This window comes from Procambarus clarkii, chromosome 76 (genome assembly GCF_040958095.1).
Source record: "Procambarus clarkii isolate CNS0578487 chromosome 76, FALCON_Pclarkii_2.0, whole genome shotgun sequence".
In the NCBI taxonomy this organism is placed as follows: Eukaryota; Metazoa; Arthropoda; class Malacostraca; order Decapoda; family Cambaridae; genus Procambarus; species Procambarus clarkii.
The window spans coordinates 17,173,046-17,189,029 of NC_091225.1; the positions used below are offsets into that span (position 1 = coordinate 17,173,046).

Genomic DNA, 15,984 nt, shown 5'->3' on the forward strand with positions numbered 1-15,984 from the left:
CTTTATATAAGTAATGAAGATATAGGTATATTTACTCACTATAATGTTGGTACTGAATGCAGAACATGATCAAACCTATTTTTACTGACATAATCTAATTTTGTAACGAAATTAGAAGTAAAATATGTGGCAGGTGGCACCATAGGAAGCAGATGGTCCAAGCGACAATATTGTGGAGGTTACCTCGAAATGATTATCGGGTTTAGCGTCTCCGCGGCCTGGAGCGACTTGCCCAATATATATTGTCACCTAGAGAGTGTTTGCTGGCATATCAGCCTCCTGTACGCAGTGATCTAGTTGTCACATTTCTCTGATCAAATTGTCACAAATTTAATTGATGATATTAACAAGTGAATGCATGTTTATAATAATATCTAGCATAAATAGCCACATAACATTTAAAGATGTTTTAAAAACCTCAGAACTATGAATCCCGAGCGCTGTCCACTCAGCTGCCAGGCCTGCCCCCCCCCCCCCCATCATAAACAGTATATATGATGATATGTTCTTGATTTGTTCTTGTTCTTGACTTGATATCATCTTGATTTATGATTATGAATAAAATACTGTATATGTAATTGTTAATGTTATGTATTATTATTTGTACTTTACATTATTAACATTATTTAGAAAGACACCAAATAACTTAGTCTGGAGACACTAATACAGTTCTGTATTGTATATCATATTAAGATAATTCCTGTAAAAAGAACATTATTTATAATTGCAGTAAGTGTAAGGAGTAACCAGTTTCCACAAGATTTGTACCACACAAGTGAGTCATGTTCATCCCAGGAAGAGTGCCTGTCATTTGGAACCTTGGTCCATGGCTCCGAGCAAGAATTGGCTGCAAGAATTTAGCTACTGCTGCAGTCAACAGTGCACAAGGAAAAACAAATTGCCATTTTTACAATGAAGAACAGCGGGAGCTTCAGAATTCTGTTAAAAAAGTAAGCTTCCTGTCTCTGTATACAAGCCTTCCATCATAAGAGGAGCCTCCCCCATAATCAGAGATGGCTATTGTGTTTATAAATTTATTTATCTACCTACAGCTCATTGATACAGAGATCAACCCACATGTGGACGAGTGGGAGGCTGCTGGCCGCTGGCCTGCACACAAGATTCTGAAGCTGTTCGGTCAAGCAGGTTATCTTGGTATCACCAAGCCTGTGGGTAAGTTCCAAACCTGTTTCTTCAAGCATGTTATCTAGATATTACTTGGCCTGTAGTTAACTTACGAAGTTGCTTTTTCATATTGGTTATTTATGCATCACTAAGTCTGTAGGTAAGTTGTGAAGCTATTTTGTTGAGAACGCTATCTAAATATAAATATCTATACAGTATTTACAAAGTTATACATAATTGATGTGTACATATATATAGGCTTGGAGAGCAGACAAAAATCTTTTTGAAAAGAGCATTCAGTTGTTCCCCTGAGGCAATCTGTCTCTCACAAAGACATGACTAGGGCAGAATGGCCTTCACTTCCCATTTTAGTTGTTGTGGCTTGGCGCTCGAGTGGTTGCCCCGGAGTAGGCCCACTTTGGGTTTTGGGATTTGGAGCAGTTTGGGTTCCTGGCAAGCTGCAGGAAGTCCCAGTTAGTTTTGTCCAAGGTTCAGACTTGGTTAGACCTGGTTTGGGATTCCCAGTCGGGCTTCCTTTTCTCTGCCTCCTGCGGCTCTGCTTCTCGTCTGGTGTTGCACTGGCAAAAGATTACTTGGCAGCTGGTCAAATTGTTGTGCAGGAGCCTAATCTTTGCCTGTGTGGTTTCCCCATAAGCAGAGTTTGACTCTGGGCATTATTCTGGCTTCACCAGTACTGCCCTTTGCACCACTGTTGGGACCATTGGAAGATACTGTAACTCCTTTTGCCCTTCACTGGCTGCTGGTTCACCAGCTTCCTCTTCATGTTTTTCACAGTTAATTTACATGGCACCTTGCTCCTCTGTCACTTTTCTTTACATTCCTTTTACCTTTTAGTAAATGTGTTGTTTTTGGTCACATTTCTTCAGTTATGTGTAATCATGTTCACTGTTCCTTGCCAATAACATATACTGTACTGTACAGTACTGTATTATTTCTATCCCATTTACCATGCTAAGCTAATTTAAAAAACTTTACACATATTCATACTTGATCATCACCCCATTTGTCACTCTCATTAGGAGACAGGTATTGTCTTTGAGGAAAACGGTGAATAATATAGTGAAAGCAGGTTATAGTTATTAAAAAAAAAGAAACTCATCATATTTGTCAAATCATCATCATATTTTAGGTAATTTAAATGTTTTAATTCCACTACATTATTTCTGCAGAATATGGTGGCCTTGGTTTAAACTACAAATATCAAGCAGCTTTCACAGAGGCTCTTGGTGGCATTCGTGCTCCAGGTGTTGCCTTGGGCATTGGTGCACACACAGACATATCTACTCCTGCCTTGGCCAGGTCAGTGCTCACATACATATCTTCTACTCCCTTGCCCAAAAACCAGTCAAATGAGCTAGCCCAGAAATCAGGCTTTGAGTTTGCTGAGCAGGGTGCAATATTTAACAGCTCTTCTGTCTTCAAAAGGAGTAAACAAAATCATAGCTAACAAAGGACAACCTCTGGAAGCTTCAGACCACCAGGAATCACAGAGATTATGAGATATACGGAAGGGCATTAAATTCAGCTATTCAGAAAATCAACTCAACCAAAAGAAACTATGAAAGAAAACGTACTCAAAACATTAAGAAAGATCTAAAGTCTATTTATGTTAATATAAGAAGGGAAAACCGAGACAAAAGACTTTGTAGGACCCTTAAAAGATGAGACCAACCATGTTATATTGATAAAAAGGCAGCCAACACTTGATGAATGCTTTACATCAATGTTCATACTAGAAAGATTAGACAGCATCCCAGTACCCACATAAATGTTTGAAACAAGGAAAGAAAATGAATTAAGGGATATTCCCATCACATCTTTGTGGCGCAGATAATATGATTATGATAAATGATAATGCATTATGATATATGTATAAAGTCCATCATTAGACTCGACTGTTTAATCCTTTCCAATAACACAGCAGATGTATAACATGGAACAACAAAATGACCAACTGAGAAAGCTGCTTTTCATAACTGTAAGGCCTGATTTATTTAAGGAATAGCATCAATCATGATGATGCTATACATTATTAATAGTTGCTGAAAATGTCTTTTTAGGTTTGGGAGTGACTACGTAAAAGGCGAGTTCCTAGCTCCAAGTATTTCTGGGGATGTTGTGGCATGCCTGGGTGTGAGTGAGCCTGGTGCTGGCTCTGATGTAGCCAGTCTGAAGACAACAGCACAGCACCGAGGAGATGATTTAGTCATTAATGGTCAGAAACTTTGGATAACAAATGCATGGCAGGCTGATTGGATTTGTCTGTTGGTGAACACTTCTTCTGGACCACCTCACCTCAACAAGTCACTTGTTTGTGTTCCCATGAAGACTCCAGGTAAGGCAATGATAAATGTATAAAGCTGCTGCTATTGTATGTGATACAATCTATTAGTAGATTTCTGGAACTGTTTAAAAATTGAAAAATCTTATCTGTACAAGTGTGAAGTCTAGTATCTTGCTATTATTTTCCCTCACATATCAGTAGTTGTATTTATATTTACCGGTATGTAGTTATCTATCATTCCATTTGTCAAATTATCTGTAGATTACTTGTACAGTAGACCATTTCAGTAGTTCTTCTCTCAGTCTGGCTTAGGCCAGCCTTCTTTCATAACTGCTTGGTTGATGAGGCACTCAATTAATTCACTTATAGTGAATTAGGTAAACCTGTTAATTTTTGTTTGACTGGCTATCCATCATGGAAGAACCTATTTTGTATCTAGGTTTCCTTATTTATAATTTTTTTGTATTAAATTACTATCATCGATACTATACTTTTGAATGCAACATTATAATGCAGCATAGAAGTTATGCTTTGGACTTGTTCAAAGCTCCTTTTGAGCAAGTTTGTGTTGGTGCTCCCTGGCCCTCCCTTCCAGTCTTGTGTCTTTGTTGACTATTGTAGATTAGTATGTGGGGAGTGTGGGCATGGGCAGAGCCCATCGTGTAGTGGTGCTGCTGTCTGCTGGGGGCTCCAGGGCATCAGACATATGTGTGTGCTTGCTAGATAGACAAGATTAAACTTCCTTTAACAGTTATGTTATATATGACATCACTGGAACCTAATTACTCTGAGCTTGAGATCAGACCCTTCTGAATACAGTATTAATTATTGTGCTTGGTTGGTTTATTTTTGTGACTCTAAACTGTATGATTTGTTGTACAGGTATTGTACATAAAGTTCATAAATATGCAGATTGTGATGTAATGATGACAATTTTGTAATTCTCAGAAAATGTGTATAAATTAATGATAATCATTATCATTGACTTACCTCTGCATTCTTATTAAGATCTAATCATTTCACTTGGCATTTAATCATTACACTCCCTGTATTATATAGTGTTGTGGCCAGTTTATGACCCATCTAACCTTGATTAAATATAATCCAATCCAGGATAGGTTGGATATCTTCTGCATTTCACAAGCATTTCACACACACAAAAAGGATCAAACTCACTTGTGTGTAATATTCTTAAGAGGATGAACCTTTGAGATAAGAATGAAATGCTCTATTTTTTTTTATCACAATTCTTCATTAAGATTTGGATTTTGTGAGAGATATGAAGCACCCCCAAACCTCACTAAAGATTCTGTACACCATCTCTTACTGCAGGGTTTCCACACCATTCATCTGACATAATAAAGTCAGTGTGCTAATTTAATCCATTTTGCAGCCAAGTCTGAGAAATATTACTAGAGATAGTTTAGGTTTGGATTATGAATGAAGGTTTCAGAAACCACAGATCTTTCACAATGCTGTACCTGCATGTATAAATCACTTCAAACCAAACTTATTTTACTGGTTTATCAACTAGGCAAATCAAGCTATTTAACATGCTAAGCGATATTTTCTACAGGAATTCATCTAACAAAGTTGATTGACAAACTTGGAATGCGTAGCTCTGATACTGGTCAAATATTCTTTGATGATGTCCGAGTTCCGGCTAAGAATATTGTGGGGGAAGAAGGCAAAGGTTTCACCTACCAGATGCTACAGGTACTACCAGTTGGGACTTGTTGCCTTTCCTGGTAATGAAAAGGGCAGCTTGATTGTTGATCTTACTTGTGTAATGAGAGTGATAAATAGTGGAAGCTGCTAATGAGTGTGATATTGTAGACATTGCTGGTAATGAGTGTGGGGCTTGCTGATGTTGGTGGTAATGCTACTGGGTTGTTAGTGATAATAGCATGAGATTGTTTATTATTGGTAATGATAGTGTTTGGCTTATTGATTTAGTTATAATGACAGTTTAAGTTTGTTTGATTTTGTTAATAACAGCATGATCTTGTTTGATAATAGTAAACAATAGTATGAGCTTGTTTGGTAATTGTACTAATAGTATGAGCTAATGTTTTTCATGCTTGTTTCGGAATACTGTACCTTTCTGGTGGTTTTCTCTCTGTTATGGTGATTTGATTCCCTGCTTCCCTTTGTGTGAAAAGCCCAGATTCTGGTCCTGATTCCTGGTAGGAATTCGTGATTTGTCAGAGCCTGATGTGACACACAAGGCTTAGCTGGTGCTAGACTATAGGTTGGGGACCTTGCCAAGGGACCACCACAAAGAGGTGTTTCATTACGTTCAACGCTCAATTTATTTAATTTTTTTATCACTTACCTGATTTAGTCTGCTTCTCTCATGACGTTTCAAATTGGATTTGTAATGTTTTCCATGATTTCACTTAACAAAATGTGTTGAATAAATTAAATTCATAATTTCTTGAATAAATTAAATTCATAATTTCTTGAATAATATACAATTTTAATCTGTATTGTACATGTGTGTCCAGTTCCAGCAGGAGCGTTTGGCTTTATCACTTGGAGTTTTAAGGCCACTCGAGATGTGCATACAGGAGACCATAGAATACATCCGGGAAAGAATAGTGTTTGGCCAGCCACTTCTCAACAACCAATACCTTCATTTCCGCCTGGCTGAGCTGGAGACTGAATTGGAGTGTCTGAGGTCTCTCCTCTATAGGACAGTAGGTTAGTGCAAATCCTATGTACAAAAATTGTGGTACAGTGTGAACTCCTTTATCTGAATTTATGTAGTAATGCAAGGTAGTACATATGTTGTAAGTGTTTTCTGAATATGGTGATATTGACACATTTTGATCAGCAATGACTTTTTGGCTTAAACACACACATGCTTGTGTTGTGAAAACAACACAAGCATGTGTGTGAACATACTGGCTCCTTGTGTGTGTTGGGTTGCTTTTGCCACCACCACAGGTTGGGGGGTTCAACCTAGTGATTGTTCTTTATTCATGGCTTCATATGCTTTACTATGTCAGGTGCTTTCCCCAGTCAGAGTTCAGTGTTTTTGGCTTTTTCCCTTGTGCCTGGTACACCTGCCTGTCTGCATCATGCTCCAGAAAGCTGGTGTCCCTCTTCACTGTGGAGTTTCTATTTTTGAATCATCTGGAGGTCATTCATTTGAAAAAGCAGGTGATGTGTAGACTATTTGTTAACAGATGTCGGTATTAAAACCTCCTGGTAGTATTTGGGATTTTTTTTTTTGCCTATTATAAAATATCTGAAGTTAGATGAATTAAAGTTTATCTGTGTTTGGAACTCTGTATACAGCTTCAATTGTTACGTTAGTCAGGACCCTCGATTGTAAATTGGGAAAATATATATTCTCAGCAACTGTGTTTAGTTCTAATAATTTTGGTGCATTCTAACTTTTGATAATTGTAGAATGACCACTTTTCTGGTTTGGTTTACAGTTATGGATTGTTGTGTGATTGAGCATGGTAAATACTTGGCTCGAGTCATCTTTTAGTTATGTGCCTGTTAAAATTACAAGAGAATATTATAGTTTAGTGCTTGTAGTAAGGCTCTAACTTCATCACAATGTTTACAGGTCTTATATTAAAATTAATTACTGATACAGTATATGATTTGCTTGTACATTGTTAGCAATATTTCCTGAATAATATTAACGGGTTATGTGGCTCAGTGGTCAACATACTTGCACCACAACCCATACATCCCAGGCTTGATTTCCCTGACAACACACAAACATTTGGGAATGTTTTCATTCACTTAGTGCTTGTATTCACCTTGCAGCAAATATTTACCTGGCAATTGTTATGGGCTGAATTCTTGAGGTCAGTCATTGTTCTAGGGGGAGCCTTGATAAGCCTACCATAATTCCTGTCCTCAGCAATGGTACATCAGCATTTGCAGTTTTGATCATTTAGATGCTAATTGTTCATAACTGCTAGATAAAGGATTACATTCAAGGTCTATACTTAAGTCTATGACTGGCCTCTTTCCTATTCCAGAGCAGTATGTGTCTGGGGAGGATGTGACCAAGGTGGCATCCATGTGTAAATTGAAAGCTGGACGCCTGGCGCGCGAGGTGACCGATTCTTGTCTTCAGATGTGGGGAGGCATGGGTTTTACCAATGAGGTCTGTAGCATTATAACTATTGTTTCATATTGTATTTACCTGTATTGCATGTGTTTGTAATTACAGTGTAGTTACAGGATGTGAGCTATGGTCATGGCATCTCATCATCTTTACTCTTTATCATATGGCTTTAAAGCTGCTGGTTTCTCAATTCTCAACTCATCCTCCTAAAATGGTGTTACTTATTGCAGCTATTCGGTCGAACATACCATCACGTCTTGTACTATCATTTAAGGAGGATGGGTTGTATTGTCACTAGTTTATTGTGGAAAACCCCATTTATATTACAATTAAAAAAAAAAAAATATTGTGTTTAAAGTAAAGGAGACAGCATCAGAACTAAGAGCTAATGTGGAGAGAATTGTCTTCACTTATGAAAATATATTTTCATTCCTAACCTTGAGAGGCAGCTGGAGGCACATCTTCTGCCAGATGTGCTGCTAAGCTTCTCTACCTTCCCCTCCCCCCATGGTGCCACATCATGTGTTTGTGCTGTCCATATACTGTACTCTAAAAAAAAAAAACGCAGCCAATGAGTCATAAGGACGTTTCGGTCCATTATCAGGTCGATTGTGATGGGATCGAGGAAGGCACAGAATTAAGTAAGGCAAGAGTGAGGAAAGGAGCAGGTAATTCCTAGAGGGTAAGAACAAGAAAAAAGGGTACAGATGGGAAGGGTGTAACAATGGGGTGAAGCAAGAATAGGAAAGTAAGAATAAGAGGAGAGAGACAAGAAAGATAAAAAAAAGAGGGGGGGGGAGAGCTTATGTCAGGTCACATTTGTTAGAAAGGTTAGAGCATTTAAGTATGTCTGTGAAAGGGAAGAGTCGACAGCAACAAAGCCAGGACTAAGCTTCATGTTGTGTATCAAGGCTGATTCAACAAGACGGTGTCTGTGAAGAGTAGAAGCAGGTAAGATTATTTTAGAAGATCAATCAATAAGATGATTAGAATCCTTATTATGACAGAAGAGTTAGGGGCTATTCGTGCCCGTGCCACCCCTTGGACGGCTTAATCTTTATCATTTGACAGAAGAGAGCATTGTTTGTGTCTGCAGACTTAACACTTCTTTTGTGTTCCTTAATTCTGTTATTTAGTGTACAGCCAGTTTCCCCAAAGTACTGGAGAGGACAAGACAAATAGGAAATAGAGTGGACACCAGCAGCCAACTGGTGATGGAAACACCAGTAATAGTAAGAAAATCCACAGGAGCTGTGATGATTTGAACCTATGTGCTGGGTGTTCCCAGATGCACACTCTATACGACTAAGTCACAACTTGGTATTAGAGTGTGCATCTGGGAACACCCAGCGCATAGGTTCAAATCATCACAGTTCCTGTGGATTTTCTTACTATTACTGGTGTTAACAACACCAGTTGGCTGCTGGTGTCTACTCTATTTCCTATTTGTCTTGTCCTCTCCAGTACTTTGGGGACATACACTAAATAACAGAATTAAGGAACACAAAAGAAGTGTCAAGTCTGCAGACACAAACAATGCTCTCTTCTGTCAAATGATAAAGATTAAGCCATCCAAGGGGTGGCATGGGCATGAATAGCCCCTAACTCTTCTGTCATAATAAGGATTCTAATCATTCTATTGATTGAGCTTCTGAAATAATCTTACCTGCCTCTACTCTTCACAGATGCCGTCTTGTTGAATCAGCCTTGTACTCAACATACCCAACATGAACCTCAGTTCTGGCTTTGTTACTATCGCCTCTTACCTTTCACAGTACATTAAATACTAAAATGCTCTAACCTTTCTAACAAACGTGACCTGACATAAGCCTACCCCCACTTTTTTTTATCTTTCTCATTTCTTATTCTTACATTCCCATTCTTGCTACACTTCATTCTTACACCTTTCTCATCTGTACCATTTTTTCTTGTTCTTACCTTCTAGGAATTACCTGCTTCTCCCCTCATTCTTGCCTTAATGGTGTGCCGCCCTCGATTCCATCACAATTGACGATAATGGTCCAGGACGGACCGAAACGTCCTCATCTTCTGGTGTATGGTTTGGTCATATGTATAAAAATATTATTGTATAAGTGTTGAAAAAAAAATATTGAGTTTAAAGAAAAGTAGATGAAAACTAGAAATGTATTTGAACCAATTTCTTTTGCCATTTTTCCGTCTCATAAAAATTACAATTCTACTTAAAGGCATTAAATTTCAGCTTTCCTAGGGCTGGAACTGTTGACAGTAAGACATAAATCATTCAAAATGCCCACAGTATAGGCTAGTGGACACAGACATCGGAGGGTAATGTTTGTACAATTGATACCTTCGTATTACTAAGCCATTTTTCATATGCAGATGAGGAATCACAATAACGTGGCTGAAATATGTTGACTGAGCCACACACTAGAAAGTGAAGGGACGACGACGTTTCGGTCCGTCCTGGACCATTCTCAAGTCGATTGTGATGAAGGAAGGAGGCGAAAGCAATAAATAGGCAAGAGAGAGGTGAGGAGAGGAAATCTTAGAGGAAGAAAAAGCAAGGCAAAAGGTATAAAAGGTAAGGTGTAATAAAGGGGGAAATAATAGGAATAAGAAAGGGATTGTAAGAGAAAACATGGGAAAGAAAGATAAATGGAAAGGTAAGCTTATGTTAGGTCACGTTTGTTAGGAAGTTTAGAACATTTGAGTATATACAGTACTGTGAAAGGGAAGAGTCAGCAGCAACAAAGCCAGGACTCAATTTCATGTTGGGTATGTTGTGTATCAGAACCGATTCAACAAGACGGCGTCTGTGTAGAGGCAGGAAAGATTATTTTTGGAGGAAGACCAATCAATAGAATGATTAGAATCCCTAACATGACAGAAGAGAGCATTGTTTGTGGCTGCAGACTTGACACTTCTTTTGTGTTCTTTAAGTCTGTCATTAGTATACGGCCAGTTTCACCAAAGTATTGGAGAGGACAAGACGAACAGGAAATGGAGCAGACACCAGCCGCATTAGAAGCAGGAGGAGCAGTGTGAACTAGATTGCTACAAAGTGTGTTAGTTTGTTGCAAGGCGAGCTTTATGTCAAGAGGACGAAAGGTATTAGTAAAAGTTTTGAGCTCAGATTTGAAGGGAAGGCAGAGCACAGTGCTACTAGTGTTGGAAGCAGGTTTAGGATGAAAGAAATTTTGTTTACCTTGAGAGTAGGCATAGTTGATAAAATGCAAAGGGTAACCAAGGCGAGAGAATGACTTGTAGAAAAAGGCAATTTCAGAATCAAGAAATTGAGGGTCGCTGATGCTCAGAGCGCGGAGGAAGAGAGAGACGAGGACACTTTACTTAACAGAAGGGGGATGGTAGGAAAAGAAGTGAATGTACATGCCACTATGCCTGGGTTTGCGGTAGACAGAGAAAGAGAATCCGGACACAGAGCTGTGAACGTGAACGTCAAGAAAAGGAAGGAGGGAATTTGATTCCCATTCAACTTTGAAATGGATGGAAGGAGCCAGATTGTTAAGAGAGGAGAGGAGAGGAAAGGCTAGAAAAAACTAAGGTCATAAAGCAAAATTGTCGTCAACATAGCGAATCCAGAGAGAGGGACGAGTATCAATAGAAGGAAGAAGAAGAACAGTTTTGAAATATTCCATGTAGAAATTGGCACAAACAGGGGAGAGAGGGGAACCCATAGTGACACCGAAAGTTTGAGTGTAATATTTACCGTTGAAAGAGAAAGAGTTAGTCAACAGAGTCTAGTGAGTTCAAGGAAAAAATCAGTGGGAAGCCACTGACAGAGGAAGAAGGCCCTCAGTTGCCTTCTGTCTAAGGAAAGAGAGAATGTCATCGAGGGGAACATTAGTGAACAGAGAGTCAACATCAAGACTACGCATCTTATAGGAGGGCTGCAAGCGCAGTCTTTCTCTAAAGATGCGTAGTCTTGATGTTGACTCTCTGTTCACTAATGTTCCCCTCGATGACATTCTCTCTTTCCTTAGACAGAAGGCAACTGAGGGCCTTCTTCCTCTGTCAGTGGCTTCCCACTGATTTTTTCCTTGAACTCACTAGACTCTGTTGACTAACTCTTTCTCTTTCAACGGTAAATATTACACTCAAACTTTCGGTGTCACTATGGGTTCCCCTCTCTCCCCTGTTTGTGCCAATTTCTACATGGAATATTTCAAAACTGTTCTTCTTCTTCCTTCTATTGATACTCGTCCCTCTCTCTGGCTTCGCTATGTTGACGACAATTTTGCTTTATGACCTTAGTTTTTTCTAGCCTTTCCTCTCCTCTCCTCTCTTAACAATCTGGCTCCTTCCATCCATTTCAAAGTTGAATGGGAATCAAATTCCCTCCTTCCTTTTCTTGACGTTCACGTTCACAGCTCTGTGTCCGGGTTCTCTTTCTCTGTCTACCGCAAACCCAGGCATAGTGGCATGTACATTCACTTCTTTTCCTACCATCCTCCTTCTGTTAAGTAAAGTGTCCTCGTCTCTCTCTTCCATCGCACTCTGAGCATCAGCGACCCTCAATTTCTTGATTCTGAAATTGCCTTTATCTACAAGTCATTCTCTCGCCTTGGTTACCCTTTGCATTTTATCAACTATGCCTACTCTCAAGGTAAACAAAATTTCTTTCATCCTAAACCTGCTTCCAACACTAGTAGCACTGTGCTCTGCCTTCCCTTCAAATCTGAGCTCAAAACTTTTACTAATACCTTTCGTCCTCTTGACATAAAGCTCGCCTTGCAACAAACTAACACACTTTGTAGCAATCTAGTTCACACTGCTCCTCCTGCTTCTAATGCGGCTGGTGTCTGCTCCATTTCCTGTTCGTCTTGTCCTCTCCAATACTTTGGTGAAACTGGCCGTATACTAATGACAGACTTAAAGAACACAAAAGAAGTGTCAAGTCTGCAGCCACAAACAATGCTCTCTTCTGTCATGTTAGGGATTCTAATCATTCTATTGATTGGTCTTCCTCCAAAAATAATCTTTCCTGCCTCTACACAGACGCCGTCTTGTTGAATCGGTTCTGATACACAACATACCCAACATGAAATTGAGTCCTGGCTTTGTTGCTGCTGACTCTTCCCTTACACAGTATATACAATACTCAAATGCTCTAAACTTTCTAACAAACGTGACCTAACATAAGCTTACCCTTCCATTTATCTTAATTTCTCTTGTTTTCTCTTACGATCCCTTTCTTATTCCTATTACTATCCCCTTTATTACACCTTACCTTTCATACCTTTGGCCTTGCTTTTTCTTCCTCTCCTCACCTCTCTCTTGCCTTTGCCTCCTTCCCTCATCACAATCGACTTGAGAATGGTCCAGGACGGACCGAAACATCGTTGTCCTTTCACTTTCTAGTGTGTAGTTTGGTCGAGCAATTTTTCCTTTGGGATGATGCTTCCCACGACAAACGTTGGAACTGGGGTAATGATAATGTATGAATATATATGTTTCTGTTTTAGGTGCTGGTCAGTCGTTTGTATCGAGATCTGCGTTTGTTCTCAATTGGTGGTGGCGCGGATGAAGTTATGCTCAACATTATTTGTAAATTTATGGGAACTCTTCCTCTTCCTCCAAAGAGAGAGAAAAAGTAGATGCTGTACGCACAGAAATCACAATAACGTGATGCATCAAATGAACAAATCCACAAGGGCCGTGACGAGGATTCGAACCTGTGTCCAAGAGCATCCCAGATGCTGCCTTAATCGACTGAGCTACGACATGGTCAAAATAGTTGAAACCAAAGTTCTACTGAACTTACTGGATCCTGCAGCCTCTCCGAGACACAACCAGTGTTTTATACATCTCCACCCCATGCACTCGAGCTATGTCAACAGGCCGTTCTCCCTCTTCGCCCTTACTTCATTACACACAATCCTTGTGGATTTGTTCATTTGATGCATCACGTTATTGTGATTTCTGTGTGTAATGAAGTAAGGGAGAAGAGAAAGAACGGCCTGTTGACATAGCTCGAGTGCATGGAGGAGATGTGTAAAACCCTGGGTTTGTGTCTCAGAGAGGCTGCAGGATCGAGTAAGTTCAGTAGAACTTAGGTTTCAACTCTTTTGACCATGTCGTAGCTCAGTCGATTAAGGCAGCGTCTGGGATGCTCTTGGACACAGGTTCAAATCCTCGTCACGGCCCTTGTGGATTTGTTCATTTGTACATTTAGATGCTGTACATTTGTTAAAAAACCCACACTTGTTTATTTGTGTAAGGAAGTAACACCAAGTCTTTCACATTCTCCTGAGTGCTGTGTCAAGGTCTGAAAGTGTGTGATTAGGATGAGACCTTAATCTCAATGTCTAATGAGGCTGCTATCCTGGGTCCAGTCCTCTTATCCTTCTCGACCGCCTGACCACGTCACCTCAATCCCCGACTTCTGATGTACCTGAGGTAATGTCTTCTATGGAATTATGGTCATGTGTCCTGTCTGTAATCCTGCTATTCTGAGAACTGGAGTTTTTATTAATAAAGGTGTTCATCTGAAGGCTATCCCTCGTAATCCTCTCCATACCCTAGGAACGCGGCTAATGGGACCGCTTTCATTCATCCATTTATTGAGATCTAATTTTAATTCACTCATAATTATTTTCCTAGTACAGCTTTTGTTGCCAGCAAAAGTATTCAGAGTATTTGTTTGAACCCCTTGCACTACCCTTCTAGTTCTAATATTATTATATTTATAGATTATTTCACATGTCTTAAAATCAACATTGTGATCCTTTCCCAACTATGGTTTGTTACAGCACTGTTACCAGCCATAATTCTACATGCTTGCTTATGTTCTTCAATTGTGATCTCAAGCTTTTGCCCTGTTTTCCCCACATAGACTCCATTACAATCTCTACTAGGTAATATATAAATGCCTCCCGGATTTCCATCCTCCCCAAGATAACCAAGGAAGGTTATCTCAAGATAACCTCCCCTACTCTATTCTAATCTTTTCCCTAATTGTATTTTGTTAATTGAAAACTTTATGTTTTGTATCCACTACATTACAGGTCAGTTTACTTAAAAGAGGGTAATAAGGCAATTTCAAAACCATTTTCTTCTCAGGATTCCAAGGGCGTCTCAGTTTTAGTGTAAAGGATGCCTTTAGCTTTACCGTGTGCTTTTTCAGTGAACCACGAAGGATAATCTAAATCCAAAAACTCTTATGTTAAACTTCTAGGTAAGATGGATCACAGATCCTATAAGCTCATAGATTAAGACTGGTGAGTACACTTTGTTTAAGAGCTTATAGGATCTGTGATCCATCTTACCTAGAAGTTTAACATAAGAGTTTTTGGATTTAGATTATCCTTCGTGGTTCACTGAAAAAGCACACGGTAAAGCTAAAGGCATCCTTTACACTAAAACTGAGACGCCCTTGGAATCCTGAGAAGAAAATGGTTTTGAAATTGCCTTATTACCCTCTTTTAAGTAAACTGACCTGTAATGTAGTGGATACAAAACATAAAGTTTTCAATTAACAAAATACAATTAGGGAAAAGATTAGAATAGAGTAGGGGAGGTTATCTTGAGATAACCTTCCTTGGTTATCTTGGGGAGGATGGAAATCCGGGAGGCATTTATATATTACCTAGTAGAGATTGTAATGGAGTCTATGTGGGGAAAACAGGGCAAAAGCTTGAGATCACAATTGAAGAACATAAGCAAGCATGTAGAATTATGGCTGGTAACAGTGCTGTAACAAACCATAGTTGGGAAAGGATCACAATGTTGATTTTAAGACATGTGAAATAATCTATAAATATAATAATATTAGAACTAGAAGGGTAGTGCAAGGGGTTCAAACAAATACTCTGAATACTTTTGCTGGCAACAAAAGCTGTACAGTACTAGGAAAATAATTATGAGTGAATTAAAATTAGATCTCAATAAATGGATGAATGAAAGCGGTCCCATTAGCCGCGTTCCTAGGGTATGGAGAGGATTACGAGGGATAGCCTACAGATGAATACCTCTATTAATAAAAACTCCAGTTCTCAGAGTAGCAGGATTACAGAAAGGACACATGACCAAAATTCCACAGAAGACATTACCGCAGGTACATCAGAAGTCCAGGATTGAGGTGACGTGGTCAGGCGGTCGAGAAGGATAAGAGGACTGGACCCAGGATAGCAGCCTCATTAGACGTTGAGATGTAAGTCTTGTCCTAATCACTCACTCAGACCTTGACAAAGCACTCAGGAGAGTGCAAAAGACGGTTTAAATTCCTTATACTGTATAAATTTCAAAAATACACAAGTGAGGAAAAAACCCAATGTTGTTATGTATGTAAGAAGACTAATACTTAGATTGAATATTTAATAATGATGGTCCATTATTAAAGGACCATCGTTAAGCCATATTCAGCACAAAAAGATAACTATATAGTCAAATACTGTAGTACATAATACAGCAATTATGTGGAAGACTAGACAATGATGAGATGAGTAATTCTTCAAAT

The 15,984-nt window shown here is 39.1% G+C and overlaps 1 protein-coding gene across 1 annotated transcript; it reads left to right on the plus strand.

The window, feature by feature from the left end:
- Positions 1 to 116: 116 nt before the first annotated feature.
- LOC138349487 (probable acyl-CoA dehydrogenase 6) lies at positions 117 to 13,227 on the plus strand. Its single transcript, XM_069313641.1, has 9 exons — positions 117 to 281; positions 731 to 950; positions 1,053 to 1,173; positions 2,316 to 2,445; positions 3,207 to 3,481; positions 5,007 to 5,146; positions 5,938 to 6,133; positions 7,438 to 7,565; positions 12,992 to 13,227. Exons 2-9 carry the CDS (start codon positions 783 to 785, stop codon positions 13,121 to 13,123), a joined length of 1,290 nt encoding a protein of 429 aa, XP_069169742.1. The 5' UTR covers positions 117 to 281; positions 731 to 782; the 3' UTR covers positions 13,124 to 13,227.
- The last annotated feature ends 2,757 nt before the right edge of the window (positions 13,228 to 15,984 follow it).